This window comes from Felis catus, chromosome B2, assembly GCF_018350175.1.
Source record: "Felis catus isolate Fca126 chromosome B2, F.catus_Fca126_mat1.0, whole genome shotgun sequence".
In the NCBI taxonomy this organism is placed as follows: Eukaryota; Metazoa; Chordata; class Mammalia; order Carnivora; family Felidae; genus Felis; species Felis catus.
The window spans coordinates 13356984-13377918 of NC_058372.1; the positions used below are offsets into that span (position 1 = coordinate 13356984).

At 36.8% G+C, this 20935-nt stretch overlaps 1 protein-coding gene across 2 annotated transcripts in view; it reads left to right on the forward strand.

The window, feature by feature from the left end:
• DTNBP1 (dystrobrevin binding protein 1) overlaps positions 1-20935 on the forward strand; it is a 131655-nt gene that overhangs the window by 15189 nt on the left and 95531 nt on the right. For both annotated transcript variants that reach the window (XM_023253668.2, XM_023253667.2), the window contains exons 4-5: positions 8287-8347; positions 18160-18292. In XM_023253668.2, the coding sequence (XP_023109436.2) occupies positions 8287-8347; positions 18160-18292 (194 nt within the window). The remainder of the gene's footprint in view (positions 1-8286; positions 8348-18159; positions 18293-20935) is intronic.

Consider the following 20935-nt stretch of genomic DNA (forward strand, 5'->3'; position numbering starts at 1 on the left):
AAGTCCAGTTTGTCTGTTTTTTGTGCCTGTGGTGTCATCTCCAAGATACTATTGCCAAATCCCATGTCATGAAGCTTTTCCTATGTTTTTTTTCTAAGACTTTTATAGTTTTAGTACTTATGTTTGGATTTTTGATCCATATCGTTTACTTTTGTACCTGATGTTAAGTAAGGGCCCAACTTCATTATTTAACATGTGGATATCCAGTTTTCCCAGCTCCATTTGTTGAAAAGACTATCCTTTCCCCATCGCATGGTCTTGCAAAGCTTGTTGAAAATTATTTGACCATGTATGTGAGAGTTTCTTTCTGGGTTATTTCACTGGTCTAGATTTCTGTTTTTGTAACAGTGGCACACTGTTTTGATTGCTGTAGCTTTGCAGTTTTTTTTAAAGTTTATTTGAGAGAGAGAGAGCGAGAGAGATAGCATGAGTGAGGAAGGGACAGAGAGAGATAGAATCCCAAGCAGGCTCCATGCTGTCAATGCAGAGCCTAATGCAGGGCTTGATCCTATGAACCATGAGATCATGACCTGAGCTGAAATCAAGAGTCAAATGCTTAACTAACTGAACCACCCAGGTACCCCTATAGTAAGTTTTGAAATCAGGAAGTATGAGTCCTCCAACTTTGTTCTTCTTATCAAGGTTGTTTTGGCTATTCAGGGTCCCTTGACATTCCAAATGAATTTTATGATAGATTTTTTTCTGCTTCTACAAAAAATGTCATTGGGATTTTGATAGAGATGGCCTTAAATATTAATCGATTACTTTCTGTTATTATTGACAACATCTTAATGATATTAGTCTTCCAGTCCATGAACCTGGGATATCTTTCCAACAATTTATGACTTCTTTAATTTCTTTGAGAAGTGTTTTGTAGTTTTCATCGTACTAGTCTTTGATCATCTTTGTTAAATCCTAAATTTTTTAATGTTATCATAAATGGAATTTTTAAATTTCTTTTTTGAATTTTCATTTTCAGTATATAGAAACGCAACTGACTTTGTGCATTGATTTTATATTCTGATACTTTGCTGAATTTGTTTATTCTAACAGGGTTTGTTTTTGTGGAGTCCCTAGGCTTTTCTACATTTAAGATTATATCATCAGCAAACATAATTTTACTTCTTTCCTTCCAATTTGGTGTCTTTTATTTCTCTTTCTTGCCTTATTGCTCTGGCTAGATCTTCCAGTACTATGTTGAATAGAATTAACAAAAGCAGTCATTTTTGTCTTTTTTGTGGTCTTAGAAGAGAAGCTTTCAATCTTTTGCCATCAACTATGATGATAGCTGTGGGTTTTTCATATATGGTTTTATTATGTTTACATAGTTTCCTTTTATTCCGTGTTTTTTGAGTTTTTATCATGAAAGTATATTGACTTTTGTCAAATGCTTTTTCAACATCAGTTGAAGTTATGTATTTATTCCCCTTGATTTTATTACTGTGGCATATTACATTGATTGGTTTCCATATGTGGAACCATTCTTGAATTCTAGGAAAAAAATCCCAATAGGTCATGGCATATAATCCTTTCAGTATGCTCCTGAATTCACTTTGCATCACTGTTTATATAGGATATGTCGTTTTCTTGTAGTGTCTTTGTCTCGGTTAGGTATCAGGATAATGCTGGCCTTACAATTAGGGAGTGTTCCCTCCTGTTCAGTTTTTTGGAAGAGTTTCAGATGGTTTGGTGTTTTTTAAATGTGGGGCAGAATTCATCAGTGAAATCATCAGGACCCAGGCTTTTCTTTTTTGGGGAGGTTTAAAACATTTTTTTCCCAGTTTTATTGAGATATAATTAGATATGTCGCGGTATAAGATTAAGGTGTACAGTATGGTGGTTTGACTTCCGTGTATTGTGAAATGATCACAACGAGTTAACATCCATCGTCTCAGAGAGATAAAACAAAAAAGCAAAAAAATAAAAATTTTTCCTGTGATGAGAACTCTTAACTTTCGTATGTGTTATATGTTAGTATTACTATACACATCATGTTGTACGGTACATTGTAGTAGGAGTTTATACTTTCTGACCACCTTTCTCCAATTCCTTCCTCTTCCACTCTGCCTCTGGTAGCCACAAATCTGATCTCTCTCGGTTCGGATTTTTTTTTTTTTTTATTCTGCATGTAAGTGAGATTGCACGATTATTTGTCTTTGATTTATTTCACTTTGGTTAGCATAACGGCCTCAGAGTCCATTCATGTTGTCACAAATGGCAGGTTTTCCTCGTTTTTTTAATGGCTGAATAATATTCCGTTGTATATACTCTGTATATATATATACACATATGTATATATATGCATCACTCACCCATCAGTGGATGCCTAGGCTGTTTCCATGTTTTCACTATTGTAAATAATGCCACTATCAACGGGGTGGGGGTGGGGGGTGTAGATATCTTTTTGAGTTAGTGTTGTTTCCTTTGGGTAAATACCCAGAACTGGTGGGATTACTGGATCGTGTGGTATTTGTTTTTAATTTTTTAAGGATCCTTTGTTATGTTTTCCATAGTGGCTATACCTGTTTACAGTCCCTCCAACGGTGCAGCCGAGGGTTCCTCTTTCTCAACATCCTCACCAGAATTTGTTGTATCTTTTTGATGATAGCCATTCTAACAGGTGGAAGGTGGTAGTTCCTTGTGGTTTTGATTTGTGTAATAATTAGTGATGTTGAGCATCTTTTCATATACCTGTTAGCCATTCATATATCTCTGGAAAAATGTCTAGTAACATCTTTTGTACATTTAAAAAATTACATTATTTGGGGTTTTTTGGGTATTGAGTTGTATGTGTTCCTTATATATTTTAGATATTAATCTTTTATCAGATACATGGTTTGGAAATTTTTTTTTCCCTTTAGGCTGTCTTTTCACTTTGTTATTTCTTCTGCTCTGCAGAAGCTCTTTATTTTGATATATTCCCACTGCTTTTTGTTTGCTTGTACTTTAGGTTTGATAGCCAAAAAACCATTGCCAAGACCCATGTCATGGAACTTTTTACCTGTGTTTTCTTCCAGGAGTTTCATGGTTTCATGTCTTACATTTAAGTCTTTAATCCATTTTGAGTTAATTTTTGTGAGAGTATAAGTTAGGGGTATAGTTTCATTATTTTACATGTGAATATCCCATTTTCCTAGGACCATTTATTGAAGAAACTGTCTTTTCCATTGAGTATTCTTAGCTCACTTGTCAAATATTAGTTGACCATGTATGCTTGGGGTTATTTCTGGACTTTCTATTCTGTTCCATTGATCTATTTGTTTTTAGGCCAGTTCCAGACTGTTTTGATTACTGTTTTGATTACTGTGTCTTGAAATCGGGAAATGTGATGCCTCTTTATTCTTGTTTCTTAGGTTGCTTTGGTTATTTGGTGTCTTTGTGGTTCCATATAAATTTTAGGATTGCTTTTTCTACTTAAAAAAAAATGTCATTGGAATCTTGATAGGGATTGCATTAATCTATGGATAGCTTTTGGTAGTATTGACAGTTTAACAGTATTTTCCCAGTCTATGAACATGGGATACCTTTCCATTTATTTTCATCTTTGATTTCTTACATCATTACCTTATACCTTTCAGAGTAGAGATCTTTCCCCTTCATGGTTAAGTTTATTCCCAACTATTTTAGTGTTTCTGTTGCTATTGTAAATGAGATCATTTTATTTTTCAGATGATTTGTTGTTAGTGTATAGAAACGCTACTGATTTTTGTATGTTAATTTTGCATCCTGCAGTTTTATTGAGTTTGTTGGTTAGATCTAACAGGTTTTTTTTGATGGAGTCTTTAGGATTTTCTATATATAAAATTATGTCATTTACAAATAGAGACAACTCTACTTATTCCTTTCCAATTCTGATGCCTTGTGTTTCATTCCTGATTGTTCTGGCAAGGACTTCTAGTACTGTGTTGAATAGGAATGGTGAGAGTGGGAGCCCTCATTCCTGATCTTAGAGGAAAACTTACAGCCTATCATCACTGAGTATGATGTTAGCTGTGAGCTTATATATGGCTTTTATTATGTTGAGTTACATTCCTTTTATACATAATTTATTAATAGTTTTTATCATGAACAGATGCTGAATTTTATCAAATGCTTTTTCTGCACCTATCGAGATGATCATATGATATTTTTTCAGTTCTATTAATGTGCTATATCACATTGATTAGTAGAGGTTGAACCATCTTTTTATCCCAGGTGTAAATCCTACTTGATCATGGTGAATGATTATTTTAATGTACTGCTGAATTCGACTTGCTGGTATTTTACTGAGTTTTTACATCCATCTATTCATCAGGGATATTGGTCTGTAGTTTTCTTTTCTGATAGTGTCCTTTTCTGGCTTTGGTTTCAGGGTACTGCTAGCCTCCTGAAATGAGTTTGGGAGCATTCCTTTTCAGTTTTTTTTTGGAAGAGTTTGAAAAGGATTGGCATTGATTCTTCTTTTCAAGAAGAAACATTTCATGTTTAGTAAAATTCACCAGTGTAGCCATCTCATGCTGGGCTTTTCCTTCATTGGGAGATTTTTGATTACTGATTCAATCTTCTTACTAGTAATTGCTATTTAAACTTCTCTGTTTCTTTCTGATTCCATTATGGTAGTTTGTATGTTTCTTTTTTTAAAGTTTTTTTTTTTTTTTGATGTTTATTTTTGAGAGAGACAGAGACAGAGCGTGAGTGGGGAAGGGGAAGAGAGAGAGGGAGACACAGAATCTGAAACAGGCTCCAGGCCCTGAGCTGTCAGCACAGAGCCCGATGCGGGGCTTGAACTCACGGACTGTGAGATCATGACTTGAGCTGAAGTCGGACACCCAACCGACTGAGCCACCCAAGTGCCCCAGTTTGTATGTTTCTAAGACTTTTTCCATTTCTTCTCGGCTGTCCAGTTTGTTGGTGTATAGTTGTTCATAGTACCCTCTTATGATCCTTTGTATTTCTGTGGTGTCAAATGTAATGTCTCCTCTTTCATTTATAGTTTTGTGGGTTTGGGTCCTCTGTCATTTTTCCATGGTTAGTTAGTCTAGGCTAAAGTTTTGTCAATTTTGTCTTTCCAAAGAATGAACTCTTAGGTTGGTTAATCTTTTTTATTGTTTTTCTGTTCTCTATTTCATTTATTTTTTCTTTAATCTTTATAATTTCCTTCCTTCTGCTAACTTTGGGCCCTTTTTGTTTTTCTGGTTTCTTAAAGTGTAGAAACTTAGGTTGTTTATTTGAGATCTTTCTTTTTAATGTAGGCATTTGTTATGAACTTTCCTCTTATGTATGTATGTATCCCATAAGTTTTAGTATGTTGTACTTCCATTTTAATTTGTTTCAAGATACATTTTTATTTCCTGTTTAATGTCTTCTTTGATTCATTGATTGTTCAGGAGTGAGATTTTCAGTGACTGATGCAATCTTCCTTACTAATTATGGATCTTTTCAGATTTTCTGTTTCTTTGGGATTCAGTCTTGGTAGGTTTTATGTTTCAGGAATTTGTCCATTACATCTGGGTTATCCAATTTGTTGGCATACAGTTACTCATAGTACTCCCCTATAATCCTTTTTTATTTCTGTAAAATTGATAATTTCCCACTTTTCTTTCTAATTTTGAGTCTTCTTTTTTTTCCTCCTTAGTCCACTTAAAGATTTAATTTTGTGAATCTTTCTAAAGAACCAATTTTTTATTTCACTGATTTTTCTCAATATTTTTATTCACTATTTTATTTATCTGCCCTAATGTTTACTTTTTCTTCCTTCTGGTAGCTTGGGTTCAGTTTATTCTTTTTCTACTTCCTTAAGTTGTGAAGTCAGGCTGTTGATTTGAGATCTTCCTTCCTTTTTAATGTAAGCATTTATAGCTATAAATTTCATTCTTAGCCCTGTTTTTCTTGAGTCCTTAAGTTTTGGTATGTTGTAGTTTTATTTTCATTCATCTCTTAATACAGTCTGATTTATGATTTTTTTCTTTGACCCATTGGTTATTTAAAAGTTTTAATTTCCACAAATTTGTGAATTTTTCAGTTTTCCTTTCGTTCCTTTTTGATTTCAAACTTCATCCCATTGTGGTTAGAAAAGATACATTGTGTGATATCTATGTCTCTTTTTGTTTTAAAAAAGTATACATATATACATACACTTATATATATATATGTATATATGTATACGTATGTGTATATGTATGTATATATATGTATGTATGGGCTGTTTTTAGAGCAATTTTAGGTTCACAGCAAAATTGAGCAATAGGTTCAGAGATTTTTCATTTACTCCCCTTTAAAAAATCTATTGAGAGTTAATCTGTGGCTTAGCAAATGATCCATCCTGGAAAATTTCCCATGTACACTTGAGAAGAATGTGTATTCTGCTGCTGTTGGGTAGAATGTTCTGTATATATTTATATATCTAGTTTATTGTGGTGTTCAGGTCCTCTCAAGTATCTTTTGTCTGGTCATTTTAACCATTATTGAGAGTGAGGTATTGAAGTCTCTGTTATTGGAGAATGGTTTATTTCCCCCTTCAATGGTGTCAATTATTGCTTTGCATATTTGAAGATTATTGTTAATGATCTTACCAGTTGTACTCTTACTGAGTACATTTATTAAAGAGTATCATTATTAAAACCAGGAAATCGACACTACCCTATAACCGACAGACCTCATTCAGATTTCATCAGCTATCCCACAAATGTCCTTATTTGGGGACCGGGATCCAATCCAAGATCATAAATTGTACTCAGTCACTCTATCTCCTTCATCTCCATTAATCTGGCACAGTTCCCGAGTCTTTGTTTTTCATAACCTCGACACTTGAAGAGTACTTTCTTGTTATTTTGCAGAATGCCCCTCAGTTTGGGTTTATGTGCTATTTTCTCATGGTTAAATTCAAGTCAGCGGTGTTTTGGCAAGAATACCAGGAGGGCAGTGTTGTGTCCTTTTCAGGGCATCATATTAGTAGGCACATGATGTTTACGTGTTTCATTAGTCTTGATCACTTGGTTAGGGAAGTGTCTTCATGGTTTCTACACTGTCACACTGTTTCCCCCCTTTTAATTTATGTGTGTCCTTTGGGGAGATACCTTGAGACTATGTAAATATTTTGTTTCTCTTCCTAATCTCACACACAAATTTTAGCATCCATTTCTTTCCTGAAACAGTTATTGTTGTGCTTAGGAAGTGGTGATTTTTTTATTTTTATCATTTTTTTTCTACAGTTATTAATAGGAATTCTACAGAAGTACTTTTCCCTTCTTCCCCATTCATTTATTCAGTTATTTATTTAAAACACTGGGGGTAAAGGGGCGCCTGGGTGGCGCAGTCGGTTAAGTGTCCAACTTCAGCCAGGTCACGATCTCGCGGTCCGTGAGTTCGAGCCCCGCGTCGGGCTCTGGGCTGATGGCTCGGAGCCTGGAGCCTGTTTCCGATTCTGTGTCTCCCTCTCTCTCTGCCCCTCCCCCGTTCATGCTCTGTCTCTCTCTGTCCCAAAAATAAATAAACGTTGAAAAAAAAATTAAAAAAAAAAAAAAAAAAACACTGGGGGTAAAAAAAAATAAATAAAAAATAAAAATAAAAAAATAAAACACTGTGGGGGTGCCTGGGTGGCTCAGTCGGTTGAGCGTCCGACTTTGGCTCAGGTCATGATCTCACGGTCCGTGAGTTTGAGCCCCGTGTCAGGCTCTGTGCTGACAGCTCAGAGCCTGGAGCCTGTTTCAGATTCTGTGTCTCCCTCTCTCTCTGACCCTCTCCCGTTCATGCTCTGTCTCTCCCTGTCTCAAAAATAAATAAACGTTAAAAAAAAATAAAAATAAAATAAAACACTGTGAACTCTTGGAAGTTTGTTTTATTCCTCGAGTTATAACTCATTACTACCATTATTAATTTGCTGCTCAGATTGTCCCAGGTTTGGCCATTGGAAGCCGCTTCAGGTTTCTTCTGTGTCCTTGTGAAATCCTATTATTTTTTGAGTTGCTTTTTTCTTTTTCTTTTTTCTTTTTTTTTTCTTGGCACCATAGGAGTTCCAGGTTCAACTTTATTAATTTTAATGTTTATTTATTTTTGAGACAGAGCATGAACAGGGGAGGGGCAGAGAGAGAGGGAGACTGAAGACAGAATCTGAAGCAGGCTCTAGGCTCCGAGCTGTTAGCACAGAGCCTGATGCGGGGCTTGAACTCATGGACCGTGAGATCATGACCTGAGCCAAAGTCGGACGCTTAACCGACTGAGCCACCCAGGCACCCCCAGGTTCAACTTTAGATAGTGTTTTTTTTAATGTGTGGTTTGCATCGAGAATTATTTTTGGCTTTTTTTTAGGTATGAAGATACATGGGCTGCACTTCACAGAAGAGCCAAGGAATGCGCAAGTGCTGGAGAGGTAAAGAATGGGCTAACCTTGGGGGGAAAATCTCTTTTTGCAGCGTTAAATTTTAAGAAATTAAATTTGGAATTGCATTAAAGTATCTTGCAGGATATCTGAAATTGAATTTAGTAGTTATGAAACCCCTAAATTAAATTTTTGCAATTCTTCTCAACTAAATCTAAGCTGAGTTAGGCGTAGAGAGTTTATGACTTTTATCCTCAGGTCTCAAGGAGATATTTGGTTCATCTCAGTATAATGTTTTGAAGTTGAGTCTGATGCCTAAAACCATTAATTTGCTTACCAAATAAATGTAAAAGTCTCAGGGGTCATCCTCAATTCACTTAGGGGAACAAACTATTTTGAGGTATTATGTGTAGAGTATATAATATATAAAAGTGATTGTACTTTTATAAAGTGTACTTTTATTGTGTATAAAAGTGATTGTGATGAAAAGTATTTGGTACACGTACTTATAGCTTTATTAGCCAAGATTAAATACTCTGTCCTATGGTTGTCAGTCAGACTTACTTCTTTATAAAAACACTTCTGTGATTCTGAATTTTAATTAACGTAGACTGACTTTCTTAACCACTTACCTAGATGTGGGAAGCTGTAATAGTTACATAGAGAAGAGTAATAGATGTGATGAAAGTTAGACATTAGTGTTTCTCTCAGAAATTACTGACAAGGGGGAATATAGGTTTCTGGTAGTAAGGCAGACCAGGTACTTTGAAAAGCCCTGTAGCTGTAGAACACTTAAATGCTGGATAGATATTTTATTTTTAAATTTTTTTTTCCACGTTTTTATTTATTTTTGGGACAGAGAGAGACAGAGCATGAACGGGGGAGGGGCAGAGAGAGAGGGAGACACAGAATCGGAATGGATAGATATTTTAAAAATTATTTAATGCATTAGGCTCACAAAAAAGGGAGATCCTAAAGGGGGGAAAAAAAAGAAAACAGAAGAAAAAAGGGAACCGACATCAGAGTGGTTAAAAAACAAACAAACATGGAAGCTGGGGTCAAATACTAAAATAAAAGCTTCAAGATTTATGGAGAAAGGAGACTCTGTGGGGAACTGGGTCTGAGACGCATACAGCTCCTGAATCTTTGAAGCAGCTGTATCCCTCAGTGAAAGGTTAAGGTAGGGGAAAAAAAGCTACCTGTCTACAAAAGGAGGCAACAGGGAAATCTGTCTTTGTAACAGCTTGGAAAAAATACAGTCCTGTTTCTAGATTTGTTACCATCATCTTGGCCTCATATCAGTGCGGAGCCCCACTCCATACTTCCTGCATGATTGAGGAAACACTGAATTAAGAATAAAGGGAACACAGGTGACTGTGTTCTTTGACACCCAACAGAAACAAACACAAAGTCTGTGTGGATGAAACTGTAAACCTAGGCCCCTCAATATTTCTACAGACCAACTTTCTTTTTTTTTCCTACAGATTTATTTTCTGCCACCTCTCCAAAAAAAAAAAAAAAAAAAAAAATTTAGCAAACACACATATATTATGAAAAGTTTGAGAGGCACCAGAACCAAAGAATAAGACTTAGACCTACAAAAGACATTAGATATTGCACTGTTGGATATAGACTGTTAAATAGGTATATGCAGAGTCTTTTAAAGAGATAAAAGGTGGATTAAAAAATGAGTAAGGAATAAGGCTTTGTCAAACAGGACTTTAAAAAGTCAGTGACATTAAAAATCCAAAGTGTGTGCTTAAACAGCAATTGTATACAGCTAAAGAAAGAATATAAGCAATGAAGAAAGAAAGTCACCTACTTAGAAGGGATCTCGGAGGTAAGGAAGGGATCTTGGAGACAAGGAAGAGATATCTGAGGTAAGAAAGGGATCTCAGAGATAAGAAAGGGATCTCTGAGATGAGGAATCTCGGAGATAAATATGAAAGAGGGGTTAGTAGAGAATAGTTACAGAAGATCTTTAGGTTGAACCCAGTGAGATTACCAGTATTGGACTAATTTTGCTCTGTAAAGTTAGTGTTTCATATGGATCAGCTTATCTAATAAACATTCTAGAAATAATGAGGGGAAGGCAATATAGGAAAAACTAAATATATAAAAGACCAATAGAACTACAAGGGAAAAAACAGATAAATCCGTGATCAAAATGGGAGAATTTTAATTCATTCCTCTTAGTTGATAGGAAAAAAAAAAACAAAAACAAAAAAACAAGATAAAAGAAGTATGGATATAGGAGATTTAAATAATGTGATTAACAAATTTGACTTGACGGACAAATGTAGAACACTGTCCTAGCAAATGTGAAGTACAGGTTCTTTACAGCATGTTTAGAACACTTGAAAATTGACCATTTACTGAGCTGTAAAGCAATTCTCAACAAGTTTTGTATAAGTGAAGTCATACAGACTATTCTCTGATCCCACTGCAAATGAAGCTGAAAATCAATACAGGAAGACAATTTTGAAAATTCCATAGGTTTGAAAATAAAAAATATTACGACTAATTTATGGTGCAAAGAAGTAAAATTATTGAAAACTTTATTTTGAAAAATGTTTTTAAAAAATATTTATTTTTGAGAGAGTGGGAGAGATATAGAGCATGTGCAGGGGAGGGCAGAGAGAGAGGGAGACACAGAATCTGAAGCAGGCTCCAGGCTCTGAGCTGTCAGCACAGAGCCCGACGCGGGGCTTGAACTCACAAGCCATGAGATCATGACCTGAGCCGAAGCCGGACACTTAACTGACTGAGCCACCCAGGAACCCTGGTATTGAAAACTTTAAAATTTACATGTAAGCTGTTGAATTTGCTCAAGTCTACTTAGATGGAAGTTTTATAGAGAAAAAAGAAAGACTGACAGTGACCTAAACTGACTTAAGAATTTAGAAAGCAAACAGAATAAGCCTTGAAGAAAGAATGGAAAAGATGATAGAGATAAGAGAAGTAAATAGAATATAAAAATACAGAAGAAACAAAAAGTGAAAAGTTCCTTTTTTTTTTTTTTAAAGTTTTACTTATTTTTAAGTAATTCCTACACCCAGCGTGGGGCTTGAACATACAACCCTGAGATCAAGAGTTGTGTGCTCTACCGACTGAGCCAGCCAGGTGCCTCCAAAGTGAAATGTTCTTAGAAAAGACTAATATAGTAGATAAATCTCTAATGGTATTCATCAAGAGACAAATAATGTTAAGAATTGAAGAGAATGTTACCAGTTATCACAGAGAGCAAAAAGATTGAGTTTATGAACAACTCTGACAAATTTGAAAACTTAGATGAAATAGCAAAAATCCTAGAAATTTTTACCAAAATCAATTCTAGAAGCAATTCAAATAGGGAATAGGAAATTGCATTAGTGATTAAAAATTGTTTCTGCTCAGAAAGTGCTGCAGAGTTAGATAGAAGAGTTCTATCAAACTTGGGGAATCTACCGTTTCAGTGTTAGACCAACTCTTGTAGCAAATGAAAAAGAGGAAACTGTGCCCAACCCACTGAATGAGACTAACATAACTTTACTACTGAAACCAAACAAGGGAAGTATGAGAAAGTGACACTGAGGTCCAGTCTCACTCATGAGTATAGATGTAAAAATTATGAACAAAGTCCTCATCTCTCGCTTAACTTCAGTTTCTGAAAGTCAGATGTTCCATACAAAAGCTCTGACAAGGAGTCTATTTCCCGTATTCTAAATGGGAAAAGTTACGACGTGTCACCCACAGCCCTCAACCAGCTTGCTTAACTATATTTAAAACCAGCGAAATGTCTATACCTGGAGCAATCTGTTAGGATGTAGAGTGCTTAAAGCATAGTTTTCCCTTTGATTACCAGACTTTTAACATGACTGTTAATAAAGCGTTGCTTATGTGCAGTCGTGCGGCCTCTCAGCGCCAGCAATATGCACCTCCTTTGTGGATGTGCTCCTCATGCTGTATCGTGGTTGTGATATTCTAACAGCTGTGTTTGAAATACAATTTGGGCATCTTCTCGCACACTGTTTTAAAGTGGGGGTCAAGCTGGTATATAAAGTTTTCCTACGTAAATATTAGCCGGAACTTGGTATTGTCATGTGGATGTCCTGTGAGTGCTGGATGATCAACAAAAGGCATTCTTTGGCGGACATCCTACACCATATGCTTATGTTGGCAGACAGACCCAGCAATGCGTAAAAACCAAAATCCTGTCCACCAGGTCTATTCCAGGATTAAAAGGTAGACATTAGAGATTTGATAAATCTCTAATTCATGCAACTGACCGCATGAATATATTAAAGAAGAAAAATACGTGGCCATCAGATGCAGAAAATATAACGGACCAGTTGTATGATATCATACAATTAAACACAGGGATTCAGTACAATTCAGCATCTAATTAAAGTAAAATGATTTAGCAAGTTTTTGTAGAAAGTAACTTCTTTGTCCTGATAAATTTCCCCAAACCTGAAGTATTTATTTGACTTGCAGCATATCGATCCCATATTCAGCCATCTTGCTAAATCTGCTTTTCCAATAATTTGTATGTGGGCCCGGGAGTTGTTTTGTGTAGATGGTGAGTTTTGTTGCTTCCCTCCTAATGTGTACAACTTCCATTTCTTCATATCTTTTATACTGGCTAGAACCTCCAGAGTGAAAGTAGTTGAAGACCTTCATTCACATTTTGACTCCATCAGAGTTAAATGTGAAAGAGAAATTACATTTTTTGGAAAATAGTGGACAACCTTTAAGACCTCAGGGTAGAGAAAGATTTCTTTTTAATGTTCATTTATTTACTTTGAGAGAGAGCACCAGTGGGGGAGGGGCAGAGAGAGAGAGAGGGAGAGAGAGAGAATCCCAAGCAGGTTCCATGCTGTCAGTGCAGAGCCTAACGTGGGGCCTGGTCCCATGAATCGGGATCATGACCCAAGCTGAAATCAAGAGTTGGACGCTTAACTGACTGAACCACCCACGCGCCCCAAGAAAGATTTCTTAAAGAAGGCATAAAAAGTACCAACCAAAAATACTAGTAATTTTTATCAAAAGTTCTACTCATTAAACAACACCATGAAAAAGTGAAGCAATTCATAATACAGAGGACAAGTGTTCATAAAATAGGAACAACAAACCAATAAAAAGAGGACGATAACCCAATAGAAAAGTGAGCAAAAGCTATGACCAGGCATTTTACAGAAGAAAATAAAAGAGTGGCCAGTAAACATGAAAATGTGTTTTGGAGTTGATTAGTAATCAGAGAAATACAAATTGAAACCACAAATCTGTACTCATTAGATTAACAAAAATTTAAGCCTCGAGTGTCTGTGTGGATGGTCATTATTTGCAGAGGACAGTGTTTGATGAGGAACGACTAGAACTAGAGGGTGTAGATCCATTGCCACGACTGCATTAGAAAGCATGAGTTGGCACTAAGTAAGAGTTGAAGTTGCATATACGTCTCCAAGAGCAGTTCTGTTCCTGGGGATATTTCCAGAGCATTGCAGCTCAAGCTTTCCCCTGAGAACATTGGTATGGCACATCTTTCCTCTGATAATGTCAGCTTTGCATTTATTACCTAGGAAATAGTGGAGGCTCCTTGAAGTCAGAGGTGGCTAGGCCCGGGCAGGTGGCTACTCATCCCAGGTCGCGTTGAGCCTGTCTGGGAGGTGAGGGCACTATCTTGGATGCAGCTGTAGCTCATTTGTGAGACATACACATGTGCACCGGGAGACTTGTACCAGGATGTTTGAGCAGCTTTTCCAGAACTTTCGGCAGTTACACAGTCCCATCTACAGAATAAATTCTAGTGTTATTCGTAAAATCAAATACCACACAGCAGGGACGATTAGTGTACTACTGCATCTGTGTGAATCAGCATGGGGAGGCCCACAGTGTTCAACAAGTACTGTATTCTGTAGAGGAGCTTTAACAAATAATTCTTTTGATTGTACAAAGTGTTTTATAATGAAATATATAGGAGAACGAATTTCCTGTAAGATACGTTGTTGAATTCATGCTATTTGAGGTTCTTAAATTTATTCACAGCGTTATTGTAAGACCCACATCTGATCAAAAGTACCTCTGTTGTTTTCTAGAAATACAGTACTCAGCTTTAAAGATGAAAGTTTACTGGGGCGCCTGGGCGGCTCAGTCAGTTAAGCATCCAACTTCAGCTCAGGTTATGATCTCACGGTTCATGGGTTCGAGCCCCCTATTGGGTTTTGTGCTGACGGCTCAGAGCCTGGAGCCTGCTTTGGGTTCTCTGTCTCCTTCTTTCTACCCCTCCCTCCCTCTTTCCCTCCCTCCCTCTCTCTCACTCAAAAATAAACATTAAAAACATTTAAAAAAATGAAAATTTATCTTAAATTCCCCTGTTGTATTGTTGAGACATACGTAAATATTTAAAACATCTATCTTTAATATGCACGGTGTTAACCTATGTTGAGTTTATTTTGTCAGACTGTCGCTCATGTGTCTTAGGTGGCCTTGAACCAAACAGTTTCAACCTGCTGGGGCAAATACACTTAGGAACCATTCAGTCTTTTCTGACACATTATTTTATACTCATCTTAAATTTTAAAGCTAGTTCTTACTATATAGTCTTAAAATTCAGATGGTATCTTAGAAAATGAACAGTTGTGGTTTGTCTAGGCTTTTCTACACCTTTTTTTTTTTTTCAACAAGTTCTTAAATTTTTTTTCTTTCTAGCAATATATAAATGAATAGTTAATAATGATGTTAGGGGTTAGACTCTGAGGGCAGTTTTTAAAAGTCAGACTCTCAGTACATTATTTTCTTATTCCTATTATTGTGAAATACTTGTTTGCCTTCAAATTGAACCCTTAAGATTCATGGTTTAACAATTTGAAGTGTAAGCTGGTTAAATTAGACGTGCTTCTCTGTCTTTGCAGTCCAGCGTGGCTCTCTTCTGTGGTTTCACCGAACTGCGTGTTGGAAATCCTAGTTTCTGCGCTAGCACGTTTGACCTTGGGCACCTAACCAAGTCTCTCTGTTGTTTGTTTCCTCATCTATAAAATGGCACGCATAACACCACCTATCCTGCTTACCAAACAACGTTGTTTGGCAATCACATGAAATTATGTACCCCCAAAGCGCTGAACTATTGAGTTTCATATACAGTTGGGTACTATTATTAGCTGTCTTGTCATTCGTTGGCATTCTCCTTCCAGTGTCTTCATTCTGCCTTTAGTACCCAACAGAAGGAGTTTTGGAATGAAGCTGTGGGTTTGTCTTCCTGCTTAAATTTGATTTCCTGGTGTTAGATCTGGTTTTATTCAGAACTGTTTATATAGAGGTGGAAAAATTAGCCTTCTTGTGATCATTTCTTACGAAGTCAAGTTGATCGTTTTTTTAGAACCTTTTCTTTTGCCAGCATTTTCACTTCTTCCTTTCATACAGCCTGTAGCACAAGCCCTAGAATATTAAGCACGTGAGCTTCAGTGTCAGATTCCGTAGGATTGATCTCAGTCCACTCTGGCCCTTGGGAAAGTGACGTAACTTTATTATGCCTCAGTTTCCTCCTCTGTAAAATAGAGGTGATAACAGTGCTTAGTTTATAAGGTTGCTGTGTGCTCTAAGCGAGATAATGTATGTAAATCGCTTAGCACAGGGCCTGGTACACAGAAAATGCTCAAAATGTTTTAGTTTTATTATGTAATTATTGAATCTGTTCAGTCTCTCATTCTTTCCAATTAAAATGGCCTGTTAGTGTATTCTGATATATTTTTTCTATATTATATATATTATTTCTCATGTCCTATATTCAGAATATAATTTTCAGTTTTCCAGAAGGCAAGAACTAGATTGTAGTTGTTTTAATATTTATGCTGCACTTTAATTTTCAGTAAGACATGGTTAATATCAAAAAATTGTTCTAGATTTTTCAGATTCACCTGATTAACCAGGATAGTTAAGCTTTAACAGACTTTGTAAAAAAAAAAAATAATAATGCACTGCATACCTAGAAAAATATATTATTTATCCTCAAATCAGCCTGTGATATAGGAATTATTTTTTCTTCTTTAGAGTTTAAAACCCGGAGCTAAGAGAATTTGGGAGACCTGCTACCAGGACATAAGCATCAAGTGGGCAGAATTTCTTCTGTTTCGTTCACCATTGTGCCCCCATAGCCCAAATAGGGAGTGGTCAGGAGAAGTTTGTATGGATAAATTTTATGAACACAGATCCTTGTTTCAAGCCTCAGTTCTCTTAGTCTGGCATCACGGCTATCTATATTAACATTGCTCAGCATTACTTAGACTCCTCTTAGGGATCTTTATAAAACTGGTTGGCAGTAGGCATTTAAAAAAAAATTTTTTTTAATATTTTATTTATTTTTGAGAGAGAGAGAAAGAGAGAGAGAGAGAGTGCAAGCTGGGGAGGGGCACAGAGAGAGGGAGACACAGAATCCGAAGCAGGCTTCAGGCTCTGAGCTGTCAGCACAGAACCCGACATGGGGCTTGAACTCAAGAACCGTGAGACTATGACCTGAGCTGAAGTCGGATGCTTAACTGACTGAGCCACCCAGGCACCCCGACAATAGGCATTTTTAAGTAAACAAAATTAATGAGTGGTGCAGCTTGAGTAAAGCTTGGTGTCACCTCTCCAGCTCAGTCTGGAGAGATGATGTGGTCTTCACTGCAGTGTGGGCTGAAAAGCAGGGGGGAGGTGTGCGAGCCTGGGGACAGGGTGAGGAAACCAGGTGGCTTCTAACCCTCTCTGTCTGAGCTTAGTTCTTTTGTTTTCATGTTGAGAATTTCTTGAATGTTAAAATGTCGAAACCCAAGCAATCTAGCACCACGTACAAATAGTTTTGCATCTAGTTTTGATATTTTATTTCTCTAAAGTTCTCTGTTAGTTTAGTGAGATTCAGTAACAATTTGTTGTATTTGTGCTCTAACTGCTGAAAAATCTTAATCTTGGGATGTGTAAATTGTCTTTTTTTAAACCGTGAACTCTGATTTTCAGACAAAATTCAAATACATTTTCTGTTAGATAATGAATTTGCAGTCTTTGTATTTACTGTACTAATGTATCTTTCACAATGCTTGCTTACCATTGGTGATGTTTTCAGAAGATGACCTCTCCCTGCTCCTTCTAAATCTTATCCTAAGTCTTCTGTCTCCCACCATGTTACGACCAAAACAAAATTGTCTGGGAGAAACTGATGACTGTCATTTTTTCCACGGTCCTCAGTAAAAGAAGTTAGAATTCTTTTAGGCCGGTCTGGTATGTTACTGCCATGCTATTAGGAGCCCTTCACATCTGAATTCCTTGTTGACATAAATCCTTTTCTCCTTTTTCTGGAATTGATCACTTGCCTCAATCATTCCTTCGTAGACAGTACTGTTGACCTTACTTTATGCAGTACGTTCCTCTTTAAATGTAAATTGAATCCTTTATATTCTAAAGGCATCAAGGAGCTTTTCTGTTAAAAAAAAATTCCTTTTGTAAAGCAAATAATTACCCGGTAATTGTGTTTCGGGTTGTTTTTTGTTTTCCTTTTGGTTGTTAGTGTTGGTTTTTTGACTTATTTTTCTTCTAGATTTGGATTTTCAAATACATAGTTTACTCAAAAGTAGGGTGTACTTAGAAGTGATTTCTGAGGTCATTTCTGAACTTTCTCTTCTCCGGGTAAAGATGCACGGAGACCAACAGTAATTTGAGGTTTTCCGCACTGAATATTAAGTTGGTTCTTTTCTAAGAAAGAAAACAACTTCAGTTTTCTTTAGGTTGTCCTGTTGTGGGACACCAGCAGAGGGGTTTTTAAAGCTAACGTTGAGCAACTCTCATTGTGCGGACTGTCATCTCCTTGTGCCTGAAATCGGGTTTTGCTTTACTCTTGCTCCTCTGTGTTGCAGCTGGTGGACAGTGAGGTGGTTATGCTCTCCGCACACTGGGAGAAAAAGAAGACGAGCCTCATCGAGTTGCAGGAGCAGCTACAGCAGCTTCCAGGTCTAATAGCAGATTTAGAATCCATGGCAGCAAATCTGAGTAAGTGTTAACGTTTGTGTCTGTACATGACTTGTAGGAATGAAAATAATTTGGACAGGACTCAGTATGAATTCAAAGCCTTCTAAGAATACATTACAGTCTTGGTCAACATGATTTTGTTTGGAAAAGAGTGAGTTATAGTTAATTTCATGTTCTGATTAACTGAGGATTAGGCAGGAAATGGTTTTAAAGTCTAGAAGTTATTTCTAAAATATATGCTAACCTTTTCTGCCTCAGTTCAGCCTAGGAAATATAATTTGTTGATTCTTAGAGTGACTCAGGGTTGTGTGTGACATCAGCTCTCTGTTTAAAAGTATAAATGTATAAAGTAAAAGGGGTTATAGTGACTTGTTCTGGTTGTAGAATGTCCTCTAAAAGTCATTGCTTTAAAAATGAGGTCTTCTTAGAGCTTCGTATCTTCAAATAGGTTTTTTTCCCCTCCTTGAACACTTGAGAGATGAAAGAAATCCAGTTCAATGAGGGTATCTGTTTGGCTAAATTGATACCTTGTGGAAGTTTATATGTATATATTTATAATTATATATATAATTATAATTATAAATACATATATTATAGTTTTCATTGTAATAAGTTACACTCATAGTCTTGATTTCTTGAGTTTATAATTAAAAAAAATGCCTTTTTTCTTTGCCAGTGCCACATTTTAGGATAACACTGTGGCTCACTGTTTTCTAACCAAGCTTAAGATCTTAGTGAAATGTAGGAGTAGGAATATCTACATGGGAGATCAACTTCCTGGGGCAATAACCTGATCCAGTGTTGTAGGTAAGAAGGTGAGGATGCCCTACCATCTCTCCTTGTTTTTCAGTATTTTCTTTTCTTAAGCAAAACAAAAATGATTTACAAAGCAAATCATTAGTAAATTTGACAACAGTTTTTTGTGTGTGGATAAAATGGACCCGAATGGTATTTAGAATGCCGTTGCTGGTAACCGTAGCTAACATTTATAGCAGCTGTTATCTGTCAGACATTGGTAGGTGCTTTACAAACATTATCTTTAATCCTTACATGAAACCTTTGAAAGTAGCTATTATTATCCCATTTGACAGCTAAGGAAAGTAAGACTTGGAGAGACTCTGGCTCACTCAGGGTCACGCAGTTCAATGAGATGTGGATGCAGGATCCCCGTCACAGCGATGACGCCCTCAGTGGGGATGACAGTTCGGAAGCTGTCAGTAGCCTCTTGGACTGACTATTCTTAAGTCTCTGGCTGTTACAGAGCTCTTCTGGTGGTGGTGTTTTGTGATTTCCGAAGGCAGGGCATGAAAAAGCAATTCTGGGTCTTAAGAGAAATGTCAAATAGCTGTGGTTGCCCTCTGCCTGACTTCCCTCTTGTGGGGATAGTAATGATCCTTGTCCGGCCTTTGATGGCTGACTATAGAAATAGTCTCCAAGATATTTGGAATTTTCTTCTTAGCCGCTTTCTTTTGGCTTATCTTCCTGTATCTAACAGAGTCATTTGCTGTATATTGCTTGTGTGTATGTCTTTGCAGATAGGATAACCTCCCTTCTTTTTTTCCTAGCTGGGAGTACATTCTGTTTATAGATGTTCTTTGTTCGATAGCACTTTCCTGATTAAATGCATTTTGCTGCAATTCTAATTATTCTTGTAGTTAATTCTGCTTGGGAAATGCAGTTTACAGGCGTCTTTCTTAAAATAGAATATACAGGCATACCTCAGACATTGTGGGTTTGGTTCCAGACCACTGCAATAAAGCAAATATTGTAATAAAATGAGTCAAATGAATTTTTTGGTTTCCCAGTGTATATAAAAGTTATGTTTTACACTACACTATAGTCTATTAAGTGTGAAATAGCCTCATGTCTAAAAAAAATAGTGTACGTACTTTAATTAAAAAATTCTTTTGCTAAAATACGCCAACCATCACCTGGGCTTTAAGTGAGTCATAATCTTTCTGGTGGCTCTTGCCTCCATGTTGATGGTCAGATTGGTGCCTGCTGAAGGTGGGGTGGCTGTGGCAAGTTCTTAAAATAAGACAGTAATGAAGTTTGCGGCATTGATTGGCTCTTCCTTTCATGAATGATTTCTCTGTAGCAGGTGATGCTGTTTGATAGCCTTTCACCCACAATAGAACTTCTTTCAGAACTGGAGTCCGTCCGCTCAGACCCTGCCGCTGCTTGATCAGCTAGGTTTATGTGACATTCTACATCTTCTGTTGTCCTTTCGACAGTCTTCCCAGCATCGTCCCCGGGAGTAGATTCCAGCTCGAGAAACAGCTTTCGTTGCTCATCCATAAGAAGCATCTCCTCGTCAGGTTTTATCGAGGTGGCGGCCATTCAGTCCCGTCTTCAGGTTCCACTGCTAATTTCAGTTTTCTTGCTTTCTCTCCCACATCTGCAGTTACTTCCCATACAGATGGCTTGAACTGCTCCAAGTCTTCCATCAGGGTTGGAGTTACTTTCTTCCAAACTCTTGTTCATGTTGATATTTTGACCTCTTCCTATGAATCATGAATGTTCTTAGTGGAACCTGGAAGGGTGACTTCTTTGTTGAAGATTTCCAATTTGCTTTGCCCGGGTCCATCAGAGGAATCACTATCTATGGCAGCTACAGCCTTGTGAAACGGATTCCTTAAATACTAAGACTTGAAGGCCACAATG